Below are 16,504 nucleotides of genomic sequence, written 5' to 3'. Positions count from 1 at the left end.
TGATTACAAATGGAAGACAGTGTTTCCTTTCAAGTAGAAAAATAAAAATTTGCTCAAAAAAGATTAAGAGATAGTATTAAAAATGAGTTGAAAGTGAGGGAAATAATTTAAGATATTTTTCTTATATATATATATATCCTATGGTTTATATAAGCTATATTTAAAATATTTATTTTAATTATTATCTTGTGAAATTAAAAAAATGCAATATAATGTTATAATAATTTATATTAAAATAAGAACTCAGAAACTGAATTGTAATTATACTATAAAATAGTTAGAATAACAAATATTAAAAAACAGAAAAAAAGACCTTTACAAGAAACTGGATAAGAGCCACATTTCAGACAATATTTCTAATTCTAAATGGCTAAGAAATTATTTCAGCAAGAGTAAAGATTTAATGTATATTAATTTAAAAATATAAATGGAAATTATTTATTTTCATGATTCACTTTATTTTTGTACAAAAATACAACTGTATAAAAAAAAAAAAAAAATGCACTTTGGACTAAAATAAAACTGATTTTAGGCAGCCTAGAATAAGACAACACTGATCTTTTGAATATTCTAAAATAAAATCACTATTTCTGAACTTAAGTAAAATAGAATAATATTATATAAAGAAATGTATTTAAAAGTCAAATAGAATTTTAGTTTAAATAGTTGAAATAGACTTATATATGCACTTATGTATAAATTTATGTAGAGGGAAGATTAGAGAGAATGTGAATGACTGACAGACAGACAGACAAATAGATATCCACAAATATGAAGAAAGTAAAAAAAAACAACTTTGGCTACTATGATTGGAAAAAAATTACTTAAGTTTCCATTAATTTTAGAATTTATTTGTATTTATAAATACCTGTATGTAAATGTATTTTAAATTGCTAATACTGAAAGAATGTTTACATACAGTACAGTAGTTTAGTTACACAGACATGACAGAAGTAAATAGACACCTTTATATTCATTAAAATATATTTAAATCTGAAATTATACATTCAGTTTACATAGGAAAATTAGATGGTTTGAAAGATGAGCTAGTTTCTGTTGGAGTTTGTATGTCTCCATTGAAGTCTAATGTCAGTTCTGTACCAATTAGATAAAATACAGCTCTATATTTGAGAGATGAGGAATTATGTACATTACTTACATTATTTAGATTTGACAGATATTTGTCCTCATCTTGTTTGTTGTTAATACAACGTTTCGGCTGATATATCTTCCAGCCTTCATCAGGTGTCCCGGGAAAATTTCAAACCTGGGTTCTCATTCCTAAGGTATTTTTTGATGTTGTTATTATTATTATCATCATTATTCTTAACCACTACGCCATATGACTGTGGATATATGGCATAGTGGTTAAGAGCACGGGCTGCTAACTCCAAGATTCTGAGTTCGATTCCAGGCAGTGACCTCAATAATTATAATAATAATAATAACAACATTGAAAAATACCTTAGGAATGAGAGAACCCAGGTTCGAAATTTCCCCAGGACACCTGAAGAAGGCTGGAGGGTATATCAGCCGAAATGTGTTAACAACAATCAAGGTGAGAACAAATATCCATTGAATGTAAATAATGTAAATAATGTACATAATTCCTCATCTCTCAAATCTAAAACTGTATTATCTAATTGATATGGGGCTGACATTAGACTTCAATGGAGACATACAGAGAAACTCCATCAGAAACTAGCTTGTCTTATACGTTCAATTATTTATTAGTTATTATTATGTGAATATCTAATATTTAGTAGACGTGCCCTTTGCATTTTTCAATGCAAGGACTCTATTATGCATGCTACTGTTCAGATGACGAATATTCTCTTGTGGAATTTCTTGCCAAGTTTCATGCAGCAATCACAAAAGATCTGGCTTTGAGGATGCTTTCTTGTTCTTTTTATGAAATGTCCTGTCCATTATGCCCCAGAGGTGTTCAATAGGGTTCATATCTGGTGACTGGCTTGGCCATAGAAGCTTTTTAATGCCATTCTCTTCCAACCAATCTTGGGTCTTTTTAGCTCAAGGAGCCTCATCTTCCATAGTCTTCTTTAATCATTTCACCACTGGAGAAGATTGGAAGGAGGCCTTTCTGTAATATGGACACATTTATCTGTGTCTATGTTTCCTTCACACTCCACCAGCTCTGATCAACCATTGCTCTAAATTGCTCCCCAGACTATCACAGAATAGTTGCCATGTTTCACTGTTGGTTGCAATCTTTTTATGTCAAATTTTTGATCACAGTCTCCAGATCCACACTTGACCACTGTGGATCTGGACTCATCACAGAATATGACAGTCTCCTGAAATGCTAGTGGCTTTTCTACGATCTCACAGGCCCAGTCTTTTTCCTGCTTGATATTGGGTGGTTGAAGAAGTGGCTTCCTTCTTGCTGCTCTGCCATAGTAGCCAAGACAGTTCTGCAACTGACATCAACTTGTTCTGCTATGTCAGAGGCCTTGCAATGAAGATTGTCCTCCACACTTCTCTTAACAAAGTGAAGGGTCCTGTCAGAAGACTCTGGTTGACCTGGGCAAGGTGATGTGGACTCCTTCCCCTCAATAGTGAATTGCACAATCACTTTATTAACTATAGAAAGTGGAATTCCAAAGTTTTCTGTGATTTTGCACTAAGTCCACCTTCAAATTGACCCATAATATGGCCTCTTTGAAATTTGGATAGTTTCAAGGCTTCTTTTGTAAATGGCATAATTAAACAGTCACATATAGAACCTGAAACATAAAATGTCAATTAATAAAAGGTGTAAATCGTTTCAAGTTAGAATAAACATAGAGTGATCTTTTATTTACTGTCTATTTACTTCTGTTGTGTCTGTGTAGATCTATGGAAATATATGAATAGAATCAATGACTGTGAACAAGAATATCAAATTCACCCAAAGAAAAATGACTCAATTCCTAAATATTTGTATGCTTGGATGTAAGTACATATCACACAAACAATTTTTGTTACACACACAAACATTAATTGGATATGATAGATTCATATTGGCCTTTTATTAAATGAACAAAGGAATAAATAAAATTGTCTAATTACATTTTGATTAGTTATATTATAACTAATAAAAATGTTACAATATCTGTTATAATACATGCATGATTATCTATCTAAAACCTTACCAAAGATATATAAGAGAGGTATTTGTGTGTGTGTGTGTGTGTGTGTGTAAGTACATAAGGGTATAATCCTTTCTACTATAGGCACAAGGCCTGAAATTTTAGGGAAGGGGACTAGCTGAATATATCAACCCCATTGTTTCACTAATACTCAATTTATTGATCCTGAAAGGATGAAATGCAAAGTTGACCTCAGTGGAATTTGAACTCAGAATGTAAAGACAGACAAAATACCGCTAAGCATTTTGCCTGGCATGCTAATGATTCTGCCAGCAAGATTTCAACCAAATGAAAAGTTTTGTAGATTTTATAAAGCAGTCACTCTTCAGTCTTATTAACAAAAATAGTGGCTACCCAATGTCTAGCTTTTGATAAAAGTTCTTTTGCCATAAAGGACAAAATATACGATCTCACTCATAACTTGTTAAAACTATACCTAACATAAGAGGCTGAGATTTAGATGGTAATTAACTAAACATTATAACTAAATTTTATTTATAAAATTAATTTCTTAAAATTAAAAAAAAATAATTCTTGAGCACATTTCTGTACAAAATCTAGAAAAATTTCAAAAGATTAAAGAAACACAATTTTGCTTTTGTTTATGATATAAATATAATGTAACTCATAGAATTCCAAATTTTGCATTTAGTGTAATTGTGGAGGAAATTCAATTTATACTTAATATCATTAGGTGTATATTACAGCTACATCAATGCTGGACACTTTTAGAGACTTTGAAAGTAAAAGTCATGTTTTGATGGATCTGAACTCAGCACAGTATGATACCAACAGGATATAATAAAAAAAGAAGTCTTGTTTGCTGCCATTTGCAGCAACTCACTTTCCTTAAACCAGCAAGCGAACCTGTGTATGCTCACTTGACTTGCTAGAAATAGCAGCCATGATGGTCACAACTAGAATGCCTTCAATCATAGATAGGTTCATTCAGAGTTGACCTGGAGCAAAAATGATAACAGTTCCTTTGTTGTAGTAATAACTTTTAACAACAGCACAAAATCATAACACTTTGGGTAAGGTAGATAAATTATCATCAATATATCACAGGTACAATTTTATCAACTCAATAAGCATGAAAAACAAAGTCAACACCTGTGGGATTTGAGCATGAATGCAACTAGTAACAATAGCAACTGAAAGTTTTCTCAGATTCATATTCACTTATGAATGGGTAGTTAAAAAATTTTAGAGGTTAAATAATTAATTTACAATTTTTTTTTTGTATTTACACATGTGAAAGCATGTGATTTGCTGAGTATATTTATGGAGATTGCTTCCTGATATTTGTTTTGGTTGGAAATAGTTTTCACAAATTTCTATGAGAATCTTTTATTATAAAAAAAAAAGTAAAACAGGTTTAATATTTAAGTGATAAGTATGGTATTGGGAAGAAGATATTAATAAACATGGTATGGGAAGAAGATATGAAATACATCTGAATTTGAGATATTAAATACAGATGAATTAAGAAAAAGAGAATTGGAAGTTTGACAGTTGAGTTGTAGCAAAAGAATTGTTTTAACAGTATTTGCTATAGTTGATTTCATTTAACACATTAGTAATCAGATTACTCTGTTAAATGTAACACTTATTTATTCACATTGTTTTGAATTAATCATACATTATCTTGTAGCTTTAAGAATTTAATGATGGATTGCATATTTTGTGGATATCATTGTAGGATAGGAGTGAGAGGCTGGATCTGGATGATTTCAACATAAACAGGTAGAATATTTGGGTAGGATGTGGTCGGTTTAAATACTAAAGGGTTAAACTTTTTCAAACTATAAAGCTTAAAGTAATAATTTATACGAAATATTAAGGATAGAATTTCTTTTAGATTTGTACAAGTTCCAATTCTGCCTATAATATGAGTTACTGATTTATCTTACAACATTTCATTATAAAAAAAAAAGTAATTAAATTATTCCTAGATTTTAACAATAATGTGCCCAGTCATCATCATCATCATCATTTAACGTTTGTTTTCCATGCCGGCATGGGTTGGACGGTTTGACAGGCCAGCTGTAGAGCTGCCCACACTCCAGGTCCATTTTGGCATGATTTCTATGGCTGGGTGCTCTTCCTGACATCATCCACTTTATAGAGAGTACCGAGTGCTTTCATACAGCACTGGTATGGGTGTGTTTACGTGGCACCAGTACAGGTACTTTTTACATGGTACCAGCACCCACAAGCCTGCAAGATTACGAATGTTCAGCTGGAGGGGGATGCAGGGGACAAGCCTCAGTGTTAAAATAAAATATTTAAGTAAGAGAAAAAAAAAACTGATTGAGGCCGGTGTCATATAAATGGCACCCATTAAAGCATAGTTGAGGCCATTGCCAGTGCCACGTAAATGACACCCTTGCATCGTAGTCATGGTCATTGCCAGTGCCACGTAAATGGCACACGTGAATTGTAGTCATGATCATTGCCACTGTCGTGTAAATGGCACCCATGCCAATGACACACAAAAGCACCCATTATGCTACTGGAGTGGTTGGCATTAGGAAGGACATCCAGCTGCAGAAACTATGCCAAATCAGACAGGAACCTGGCTTATCAACTCCAGTCCAGGCCAGCATAGAGAGTGGATGTTAAATGATGATGATCACTTGCAGAAAGAAGCTGTATGAAAACTAAAAATAGTCTTCTATAATTCTTCTCTTGATAAGCCTAGTAGCCGTTTTTGGGCCAATAGAACTTTTTCCCCTTTCAAGGAACGAGATTGCAATTTCTGTGACTCTGGTAATTCAGAGGTTAAATCTTTTTCACTTTTATAATGGCGGGATAACATATCCTTCTGTATGAATATGTTATTCTTAAGAAGACCTATACTATCATAAGCATTAGTTTCATTAGGTAGTAATGTTGAAGACTGATCAAGGTTACCTGGTGCATTTTCAGAATTTTCTTTCTTTTTGTGGGGCAATGTTTTGTAGTGTCTTGTTCTTTGTGCTGGGTCTGAACCCAGAAATTCATCCTGCTGATAGCTGGGGTCTGAATTGAGTACAGAGTATTCACTTTGACCCTTTTTAAGAGTTGGATGAAGTAAGTCAGTAGGTTCCTCTGAACTCTTTTGTTTTTTAGACTTTGATTGAAATTTAGCTAAAAATTTCATTGAAGTGCTTTTCACAAGACCAGGTCCTGAACTCTTGGGTGGTACTTCAGGTTTTTTTTGGTTTCCTTTTTGTAGAAGTTCAACTGATTTCCATTTTTTCTGTGAAGATTTTTTATTTACATTCCCATCATCCTCAGCACTTATGTTAGCTTTTTCAGAGGATTGAGGAGAATCTGGAGTTTTTGAGGGTTTTTTCTTTTTTCTTGGTAAAGAATTACTTTTACTGAAAGTGGGTGGTGTTTCCTCATATGACCATTGTTCAGTTGGTCTATTTTCATTAGCATTAGCTTTTTGCTTAATATGCTCAGGGGCTTTGATTTCATAATGATCTTTATTTGATGCAAGTGGAATTGTATCTGCTGAACTTTCCAATTTCTGCATGTTTGGAGATGAAGGCTGAGTGCTTTGAGTTTTTGGAAGTATCAACGAAAAGTCTTTATTTTCATTATCATTGAGAGTGTCTGTCTGATGTGGTTTTCCATGCTTTGATCCATCAAAAGCAATTGCTTCTTGTGATGAGCCATGAAGATATCTGGTGTCAGACTCACTGGAATTAATATCAGAATTGTTTCTCTCTAATGAAAAAGCAGTATTTTTTGATAGTTCCATGCTAATTTCAGATGTGTGTTGACCAACATTTTCGATATTTGAATTGGCTCCATACTGGATAGTTGACATAGAGTCCAAGGAGGTTGTAGCAAGGTATTGAATATCAGGCTGACTTTCAGGTTTTTCTATTTCAACTGTTTTGGCTTTTGCAGAAATGACAACCTGAGGATCAGATATGGTTTGAAAAGAACTGTCAGGAAAGTCTTTTGAACTGGTATCACTCTTAGCAGGAAATTCTGTATTATCCGAAAATTGCTTAGTTTCATAGTCCTTCCTCTTTCCAGGGCTTCTTGGTATCATTGATTGGATTCTTTCTCCTTCTGTTTCATATTTGGTTTTTATCAATGTACCTGAATCTGGTGCCACTAATTTCAGAGCAGATTTATTGGGTTTCATGAAAGTGGTATCAAATGTGTTAATTTCTTCTCCAAAGATTTCTTTACGTATATTTATGGAAGGACTTTTTGGCAAATTTGTAGTTTCCTTTGGAGAAGCTGTTACAAGTATGCTTTTTGGTGTAATAGTTGTAAAGTTTTGAGTTTGCATATCAGATGAAGCATATGATTCATGTGAGAATTCTCTATTGACAGTATTGCTGTAATTTGACTGTGAGGGTGATAATGTTGAAAAACTGTTCAAGTTGTTGTTTTCAGTTGAGAGATCCTTCACATCAGCATTCACCTCACATTTTGGACTTTTTAATTCACTACTGTCTTTTAGATCAAATGAAGGAACATCTTTCATCAACAGTATGGGGGAATCCTCTTTATCCTTATAGAAATTTGGTTGTACATAACTTGTTGATTCTACAGAAACAATTTTAGAAGGGGAGGAAAGAGAATTATTCTCAGTTACAGAAGATTGCGGAAGGGCTGTTTGATAAGAACTAATTGAATAATTTGGAAGTTCACTGTTATTTTCAGGTGATAATTTCATGGATACATTTTCTTGGTGGCATAGCTCAAAACTGGACTCTGTAAGTTCTGGGGTATTGTTTGAACTGATAGGAAGTTTAGTTGAAATCATTGACGGCCCCTCAAAAATCTCATTTGGCCCTTCTTCTTCTTTTTCATTATATACTTTTAAATTTGCTACTTCAGCAGTTGTCTCTTTGTCCAACTCACGTTCACTTAAAGTAGTTTGGGGAGAAATATTTAATGATTCACTTGTTTGATTATTGGAATGTATTGGCTGCTCAGAAATATTTAATCTGTCTTCACTTTTAGATTGCAAAGCATCTAAACCAATAGCAAATGCACGAGGCTTTTCAGATGTTTCCTTCTGATAAGTAACAGAAGAATCATTTGCATCAGTTTTAACAACCTGCATAAAAGAACTGTCTGCTTTTGAGGCCTTCAAGTTGTTCTCAAAATTTATTTCAGGAGACTTTATCTCTGGAGTAGCTTCTAGAGTTGTCAAATCAAACATTTTTGCATCAGATTTCCCATCTATATCTGAATTAAATTGATTTTGTACAGATGTAGTTGTAGATATATATTTTTTATTTGGCACTAAATATATAGAGGCACTATTTGAGGTAGTAGAGAAACCATTCAAAGATGGCTGTGTTTCAACAGAATGTTCCATTAAGTTAACAGTTTCTGTCTTGGGTTCAGCATCAACATTGTCCTTTGTCAGCTGTGATGGAGAATTTGGAAGGCTAACAGAAAGACTTGAAGTATAAAGAGGTTCAGATGATTTGGTAGTAGAAATAATTATTTTAGAATTTTCTGTTACATGTGGCATTATTACAGATTTTGGTGGGCAGTCCTGAATGAATTCAGATTTTCCTTTAGATTCTTGTTGATCTTCAGAGAATCTTTCATGAATTGCAGCTCCTTGTTCTTGATCCACAACTACTTCTTTAGTAGTTTTTAATACATAGCTTTCTGAATTCTCACCTCCTTTGGCTGGAGAATGGGTTGTTGACAATTCAGTTTGGAAATATTTAGTATCATTTTTAGAATCAGTAGGTATTTCTGATAAATCTTTATCATTAAATGTTTCTATTCCTTTATCTTTTATTGGTATTTCAATTGCCTTCAACTTTGTAGAATCAACACCTTCTTCATTAAATGTTTCTATTCCTTTATCTTTTATTGGTATTTCAATTGCCTTCAACTTTGTAGAATCAACACCTTCTTCATTAAATGTTTCTATTCCTTTATCTTTTATTGGTATTTCAATTGCCTTCAACTTTGTAGAATCAACACCTTCTTCATTAAATGTTTCTATTCCTTTATCTTTTATTGGTATTTCAATTGCCTTCAACTTTGTAGAATCAACACCTTCTTCATTAAATGTTTCTATTCCTTTATCTTTTATTGGTATTTCAATTGCCTTCAACTTTGTAGAATCAACACCTTCTTCATTAAATGTTTCTATTCCTTTATCTTTTATTGGTATTTCAATTGCCTTCAACTTTGTAGAATCAACACCTTCTTCATTAAATGTTTCTATTCCTTTATCTTTTATTGGTATTTCAATTGCCTTCAACTTTGTAGAATCAACACCTTCTTCATTAAATGTTTCTATTCCTTTATCTTTTATTGGTATTTCAATTGCCTTCAACTTTGTAGAATCAACACCTTCTTTTATGTTCATGTTAGCATCTACATAATTCTGCATATCCAGAGGTTTACATGTTAATGTTTCATTCATTTGGTTTGTCTTTAATTCATTTAAGCAAGAGGGGCTATCAGTGTTATCCTTAACAGTTGTTTTATTCATAAAGGTATAAGAAGTATCTTGGGAAGGTACAAACAAGGGACTTGAAGCTAAAACTCTTGGCATTTCCACTTCATTTTCTGTTGAAGAATATGCAATACTGTTGCATTTCTCGGGGGATTTTGTTTTGCTAATATTATCATTGTTAGGTGTAATAGTAACATCGACTGAAAGTTTCTTTGTTTCAAGCATTTCATCTTTTCTTGAAGTCAAAGAATTTTCATGAAAATCACTTTCATTTACAGTAATTTCTTTTGGAGCTTGATAAGGTGCTGACTGGGTTTGAGAGATTAACTCAACAGAGTTTGTCTCTTTCGAAAAAGTATCTGTTAAATTATTGGAGTTATCGAAAGTGGTATCAAATTTGGTCAAGCTTTCTTGGTGACTTCCAGCTAAAGAATCACTGCTGATGTTTTCTGAATTAGAGGTTTCAGAAAAATTCCAGGACACTTGTGTTTGAGTTGCAGGAGTTTCCAATGAAAAATTGTTATTTTGAAGATCTTTTAATGATGCTATTTCTAAGTTTTCCTCACTAAAATTCTGTTTTTTCTCAAATGTTTCTTTTATGACTGGTGAATATTGCTTTTGTAATTTATCCTCAGTGATTTTATGGGCTATGTTTTCTGATGTTTCTACACTTGGCTTTTCCACAGTAACAGATTTAAAATACATAGAATGTTCAATTTGGCATTTTTCTTTCTCATTAATAAAATTCTCTTCTCGGTCAACTATATGGCTATGTGATTGTGGCTGTTCATCAGATTCTGACTGCATCTCTTGCTCAAATTCTGATAGTATCTCTTCCTCAGATTCTGAGGGTGTCTTTGAATCAGATAACTTTGAATCTTTAGCTGTTATTGAAACACTTTCATCAACAGCATTATTTATGGAAACTGATGCATTATAAGGATCTTGATACCGTATATTGTCAGAACTTATCTTGCTACCTACTTCAACTGATTTTAATTTAGTTATGTTTATATTTGCTTTATCATCTGGTAAAAATTTAACTTGACTTTCAGTTTCAACAGTTTTAGTATGAGCAATTGATTCAGTGTTTGGTGGATCTCTTTCAATGTTTGCCAGTTTTAATCGAGCAATTTCCAGCAAGAGTTCATCTCGACTCAAATCTTTATAGTTTTGCATTTCTGAACCTAAATTACTTGTTTTTGGAAGAGAATGTACTTCAGGAGCCACTGCTTTAGATAAATAATTTTGTTTTGAATGTGATTGTGCAGGAGTTTTACGTTGAGTTAATTGGATTGGTTTTACTGTGTGGCTGGTGACACTGCTTTCTAGACTTTGAGTACCTTCAAAGCCCAGAAATTTATTATCATTGTAACTTTCTAAACTAATTTGAACACTTCCTGGATCTACACAGTCTGTGTAATCATATTCCGTTTCAGTTGCCCCGGTGCTTTTGTTTATTGATTTTATGTTTGCAATGTCATCTTCACCTGCCTCAAAAGAATAGAAACTTTCTTGATCAAAGCTTATATCAGTTGGAACTGGTTCACTACCGTCAACAATCTTTACATTTGATGTAGCCTCATTCATAGAAGTATAAGCTTCCTGGTTAAAGTTTTGGTCATGTTGTGTATCATTCTGCTTCTGGGATGACATAAGAAGATCTATTCTTTGAGACCAAAGGGGCCTTGAGCTGTTATTATTATTATCTTGTGGAATATTCAAAGACTGATACCTACTTTCAGATGTTTGATAATTAGAGATTGACGTACTAATTTGCTCATTATTAACCTCCTTATTATATGACAAACTACTTCTTTCACAATTAGGTTTTTCAGCAGATTCTCTTTCTTTTCTCATAGCTTGCAAATTATAGAGCCTTTCTTTAATTTGGTCAAGACGATCAGCAGTAGCTGCTGCTTCAGTACTCATAGCTACAGGTGTCATCATCCCTGAATATTTGTGAGGAGTAACACATGTTGAAAAGGAGCGTTTCAGTCCATGTATTGAACTATAACCATAATCATACTCTGATGTTGTGTCATCAAAAGGGCCGTCATCGAGACCATCCTCATTGAGATGGCTATACATTGAAGAATCATAATCATAATTTGATGCTGTTGATAATGAGTAAGTACGTTGACGAGGTCTCCAGGAATAATCGTAATCCTCATTCTCAAATCTGGAACCATACATAAATCTTTCATCAACAGTTGCAGTAGAGCTAACACTACCTGTAGGGGAAAGTATAGGGTCTTTTGATGAATTGTCAATAAACTTTCTAGCACCTATCCTTGCTGGAAGAGTGCTATATATATCTTTGCTTTGAAATCTTGAAAACTTGTGTTCAAACTGTTGATTTTTTGATAAAGCATCATCTCCAGTAGGTACATTTCCAGTCTTTATACTTCTAAATTCTTCCAGATCATTTGCAAAACGTGACTCATAGTCATCTGTTACACCTGAGCGTGATAAACCTTTAAAGTCTCTGTAACGACGTTCTCTTAATCGTTGGAGTTTTCTTAGCCGCTGTGTTCTTTCTCTTTTCTCTTCATCATCAGGAAAGTGTATGTCTTTTGGTACACATTCCTCTGTAATTGTTGAGAAAGAGAGATTTGGCTTTGAAGTAGATCTCCTCAAACTTGTAGTAGGCCTGTATCTCTGTCTTCCAGAGGAATACATTTTCAATTTTTTTTTTTTTTTTAATGAATTTATGACAGAATCATATAAGGAGACCGATAACTTTTTATAAAATTTTCATTAAAGAGCCACAACAGTTGATGAAAAAATATTTAAAATCATTGCACTTTGGAGAAAATTAATACAAAGTTAAATAATACTCATGAATCTAAGGCAATTATTTAAAAACATTACCGTGCTTGAATAATTGCTAAATTATAAATGTTAAGAACATACCTTCGATAGAAATTACTTGGAACAGAAGAAAGATTAGAATATGTTGTGTGCTTCGTTATGTTTTGAAGTTTAAGATAAAACAGATTTCCTTTGTAGATTACGATTTTTATAATGTAAATCTGTCCCTGAGTATGTGTTGTGAAGTTTTGGGTATACAATCATCAAATAAATCAATATGTTGTTTTTTTTCCAGCTTATTTTGTTAACTGCAAAATCAGTTTTCTTTTCCTGTGTCCTTTTCAAGTGAAGCCAACTATATCAAACCAGTTCTTGATAGCATGTATACTGTCATAAGCACATTGTAATGCAGAAGGCGGGACGTAAGCTACAAGTAAGGACTCCGCTTGTAGCCAATAGGAAGGAAGACTACTGTCAGCTTTACAGATATACATTGTACACAAGTTTGATAATAGGCCAAAGTCAGGTAGCAGCAGTTGGAAGTAAAGTATATGTTAAAAAAATATATCAGAGTAGAAGGGACAGCTAGCATTTCACCATATGCTGGTCTGATTGTCTACTTCTTTATAGATTTATTTCTGCTGGCTGGTGAGACAGTTATTTTAATTTTACTCTAACAATCAGGTTTCCTTATAATTATTTAGTTAATGTAGCTAAATAAACATCAACCTTCAGGGAGAGGGGGGGGGGAAGATATTAATTCACGTATATTTCTACACTGATATTCAGTTCAATAAAGGTAGTATTTATGTTGCTGCTACTGATTAGAGCCGATCTAATTCTGAGTACAACAACTATAATGTAGGCATGCCCAAACTCAGCATATAGTCTAGTTTTCCTTACTACGTTCTAGCATGTTCATACTTATTTTATTGATTATGAAAGGCTAAGATACAAACACAGAAGTGTAATGTGTGAATCACTCATTAATTATACAGTCTATGTTGGAACTTGTCATTTGAGTCATTAAAACCAAGTTGTGTTTGGATGAAATGTGTTAACATCTATAATCTGAAAAAGTACATTTTTTTCTTGAATATGAGAGGAAAAGAAACTGTTGCTTGCTATGTCACAAGATATTTTTATAAAGAAGTCTTCCCTGTTGATCAATTTGCAAAATTATCTTACAAGGTTATCTTACAAGGAAGCTCTCTCTATTGATTAACCTGTAGATTTGATTAGGAGTCTTCTGGATATTTTGATTATTTGATTAGGCAGAATATGGCTGTGCTGTTTCCCCCCCCCCCCTATAAAACCATTTTAGATTTTTGATGAGTCCATTTATTTATATATGAACATCACAAAAGTTACTCCCCAGAAGCTGTATCACCTATTACCTGTGGAGAGTCATGTATGCATGTTGTATTTGGCTAAGAATTAGCTACCTATATAGTTGTGTGGCAAGAGGTGAGAAATTCTGTATTCATCATCAACAAATGATTAATTTTAACAAGATGTCTTGCAGTGACCGAGCATCCTGTCATCTCAGGGCTCCCTGAAACTTGTGTTGATTGTCCTGCACTTCTTTATAACCATGCTTTAGTGGGAAACTATGGAACTTTTCATTGATTGTATGACTGCAGCCATAATATGATTGGTTATCAGTTAGACTGACATTACCTAATATGCTGTAGCCTATTTCTCATTACTGAGTTCTAAACACTGCTACAGATCTTTACCAATTATATAGTTGATACTAAGTTAGTTCTGACTGAGCAGATCTATAACCAAAGGCATTTCAGTAATGACTATCCTATATTTTTATCAGGCTTGATGTAACTTAGACAACATTTCTTTTGAAGATAGGGTGTGGTATGAGATTTATTTGGTTTCTAATTATGGCAGGTCAAGTTACTGCGTAAATACTTACTATTGCTTTGTATTCCATCAAATGTAAAGCAATGAAATCTATATTTTTACAAATCAAGACATAAACTCAACTTGTTCAGTTATTTTTTTGTATTCTAAGGTAAAGGAATTGCCGTATACGGATTAAATCGTTGGCCATAAAAAAGCTGAGTAATCTCATTGATCCTTTCTACTTGAGGCGCAAGGCCTGAAATTTTGGGGTGAGGAGCGAGTTGATTACATTGACATCAGTACTTGACTGGTACTGCTTTCATTGACTCAAAAGCAAGACAAGCAAAGAATTTGAATTCAGAACATAAAGACATTTTGTCCAGTGTGCTAATGATTCTGCCGGCTTGCCACCTTAGGACTCGAATTAATAATGGTCTTTTAGAAAAAGTTTGTTTTGGTGAGAGTAAAAGGGCTTCCCTCTCTGTTAGTGCCAGTGTGCAAAAACAATGGAGATTTTAAAATATGTGGAGACATAAAATAGTCTTTATCTAACAACAAATTAATAGTCTATTCTCTTTCTGGCATGGATTATTTTGCTAAAAAAGAAGACAAGAAAATGTCCGAAAGACATTTACTATAGCAAATTACTATAGCAAATAGAGAAAATGTAACTTGAAATATAAAAATATAGAAATAGAAAAAAATAATAATAAAGTGATTTTTGAACCCTATCCAAGATATCATCTTCATGTAGCAGATACCACCCTTTCCAAGTTAAACTGATGCAAGGATTTGATTTATCAATTATAAAGTATTCTTGCAACCTAGAGTTCAGAAATAGATCTTAACTTATTTATTTGCAGCTGAATAATTTGGTCAGTGGAAAATGTTTATGGTGTGATATGAACAATCCATCTTTCAGTTTGCAAACCAATATAATTACAACTGATATAATTGAAACTCTTATAACAAATTTACAAATACAAACATACACAAATTACTGAAATATTTGAAGATGATTTTTTCTTCTTTTTTTTTATCACTATTCAAAACCAGGGAGATAACTTTGTCAAGGAATTATATTTAGATAATTGTTCTCATATTCTTATACAGTTAACCTTCACAAGAGTACATCATGATAACTGAATTCATATACAAAACCATGACATATTTAGCAATCTCTAATTCTTTTGTAGAAACACCAGAGAAACAAATCAGTGTTTCTCTATTGTCTTCATGAGCCTTTGCCAGTTTGAGTGACCATTTGTTTTTTTCTTTGTATTTGGTCAAGGATGTTTGTTAGGAAAATAGTAGCACTGTTTTAGATATGTGAGAAGTTCTTCAATATGTGTTATACAAACTGTGGAGAATTACCAACTAATCAGAGCTAAAGTATTGGGTAGGTGCATAATTATTGCGGTTTTTTTCAACAAATTTTATTCAACAAAAACAATAACAACATGTAACAAAACCATCTTTAAATGATTATTCCGGAGCGTATTCACCACCTACTTCAATTACTGCTTCCCATTTGCTTGGCAGATGGTCAGACCATCATTTAAACATGTTTTTGTTAAATATTGTTATTGTTGAATAAAATTTGTTGAAAAAAAGCTGCAATAATTATGCCCCAACCCAATATTTTCTGTTAAAAAGAGAAGCAATGTCATACATGAAATCATTATCAAAGATTGTCAAAGCTAGCATTCCTGGTGACTCTCAGGTTTGTAATTGTGTGTTATGTATACGAGGCTATAGTGACGTAATGTTTTTTTTTATATTTGAAGACTAAACCATTCTGGCTGCATTGAAATACATTTACATAGTGCATGCTTGATTTAAGATGTTCAAGTTGTGTGAGAATTTACAGGAGTGTAGTAGTGTGTGTATATATGGTTAAAAGTAACAGAATGTAGGTTATTAATATTCATTTGGCAAGGCAGGTGTTGGAGAAATAACCAAACCTTGATGTACATCAGAATTGTTAGTATATAGAGGGAAAGCCCTTCAATACATGCTGTAACGGAGTAAGAATTAATCACATGCAACTCTGGCCCTGCAGAAACCATTTTGGTGATCACTGAGAATGATTAAAAAAAATACAAAATGATGAAGGTGGTTGCTAATGATTGTTTTTTTCAATGTTGGGATATTAGAAATGACAGTAATTGGAAGGTAATTGGCAGAGTCAGAGAGGTTGCAGGCTAGTTGGTAGGATAACTTGAGAAAAGGT

General features: G+C 33.0%; 1 protein-coding gene across 7 annotated transcripts in view; it reads right to left on the bottom strand.

Moving 5' to 3' along the window:
- LOC115213538 overlaps positions 1-12,928 on the bottom strand; it is a 133,172-nt gene extending 120,244 nt beyond the window's left edge. For 2 of the 7 annotated variants that reach the window (XM_036504270.1, XM_036504271.1), the window contains exon 1: positions 6,066-12,928. In XM_036504270.1, coding sequence (XP_036360163.1) covers positions 6,066-12,279 — 6,214 coding nt within the window. In that variant the 5' untranslated portion in view covers positions 12,280-12,928. The remainder of the gene's footprint in view (positions 1-6,065) is intronic. The other 5 variants (XM_029782565.2, XM_029782566.2, XM_036504273.1 and 2 more) reach the window with 4 other exon arrangements.
- Positions 12,929-16,504: the final 3,576 nt, after the last annotated feature.

This window comes from Octopus sinensis, linkage group LG6 (genome assembly GCF_006345805.1).
Source record: "Octopus sinensis linkage group LG6, ASM634580v1, whole genome shotgun sequence".
Lineage (NCBI taxonomy): Eukaryota > Metazoa > Mollusca > Cephalopoda > Octopoda > Octopodidae > Octopus > Octopus sinensis.
This window is presented reverse-complemented; position numbering and strand designations above follow the sequence as displayed.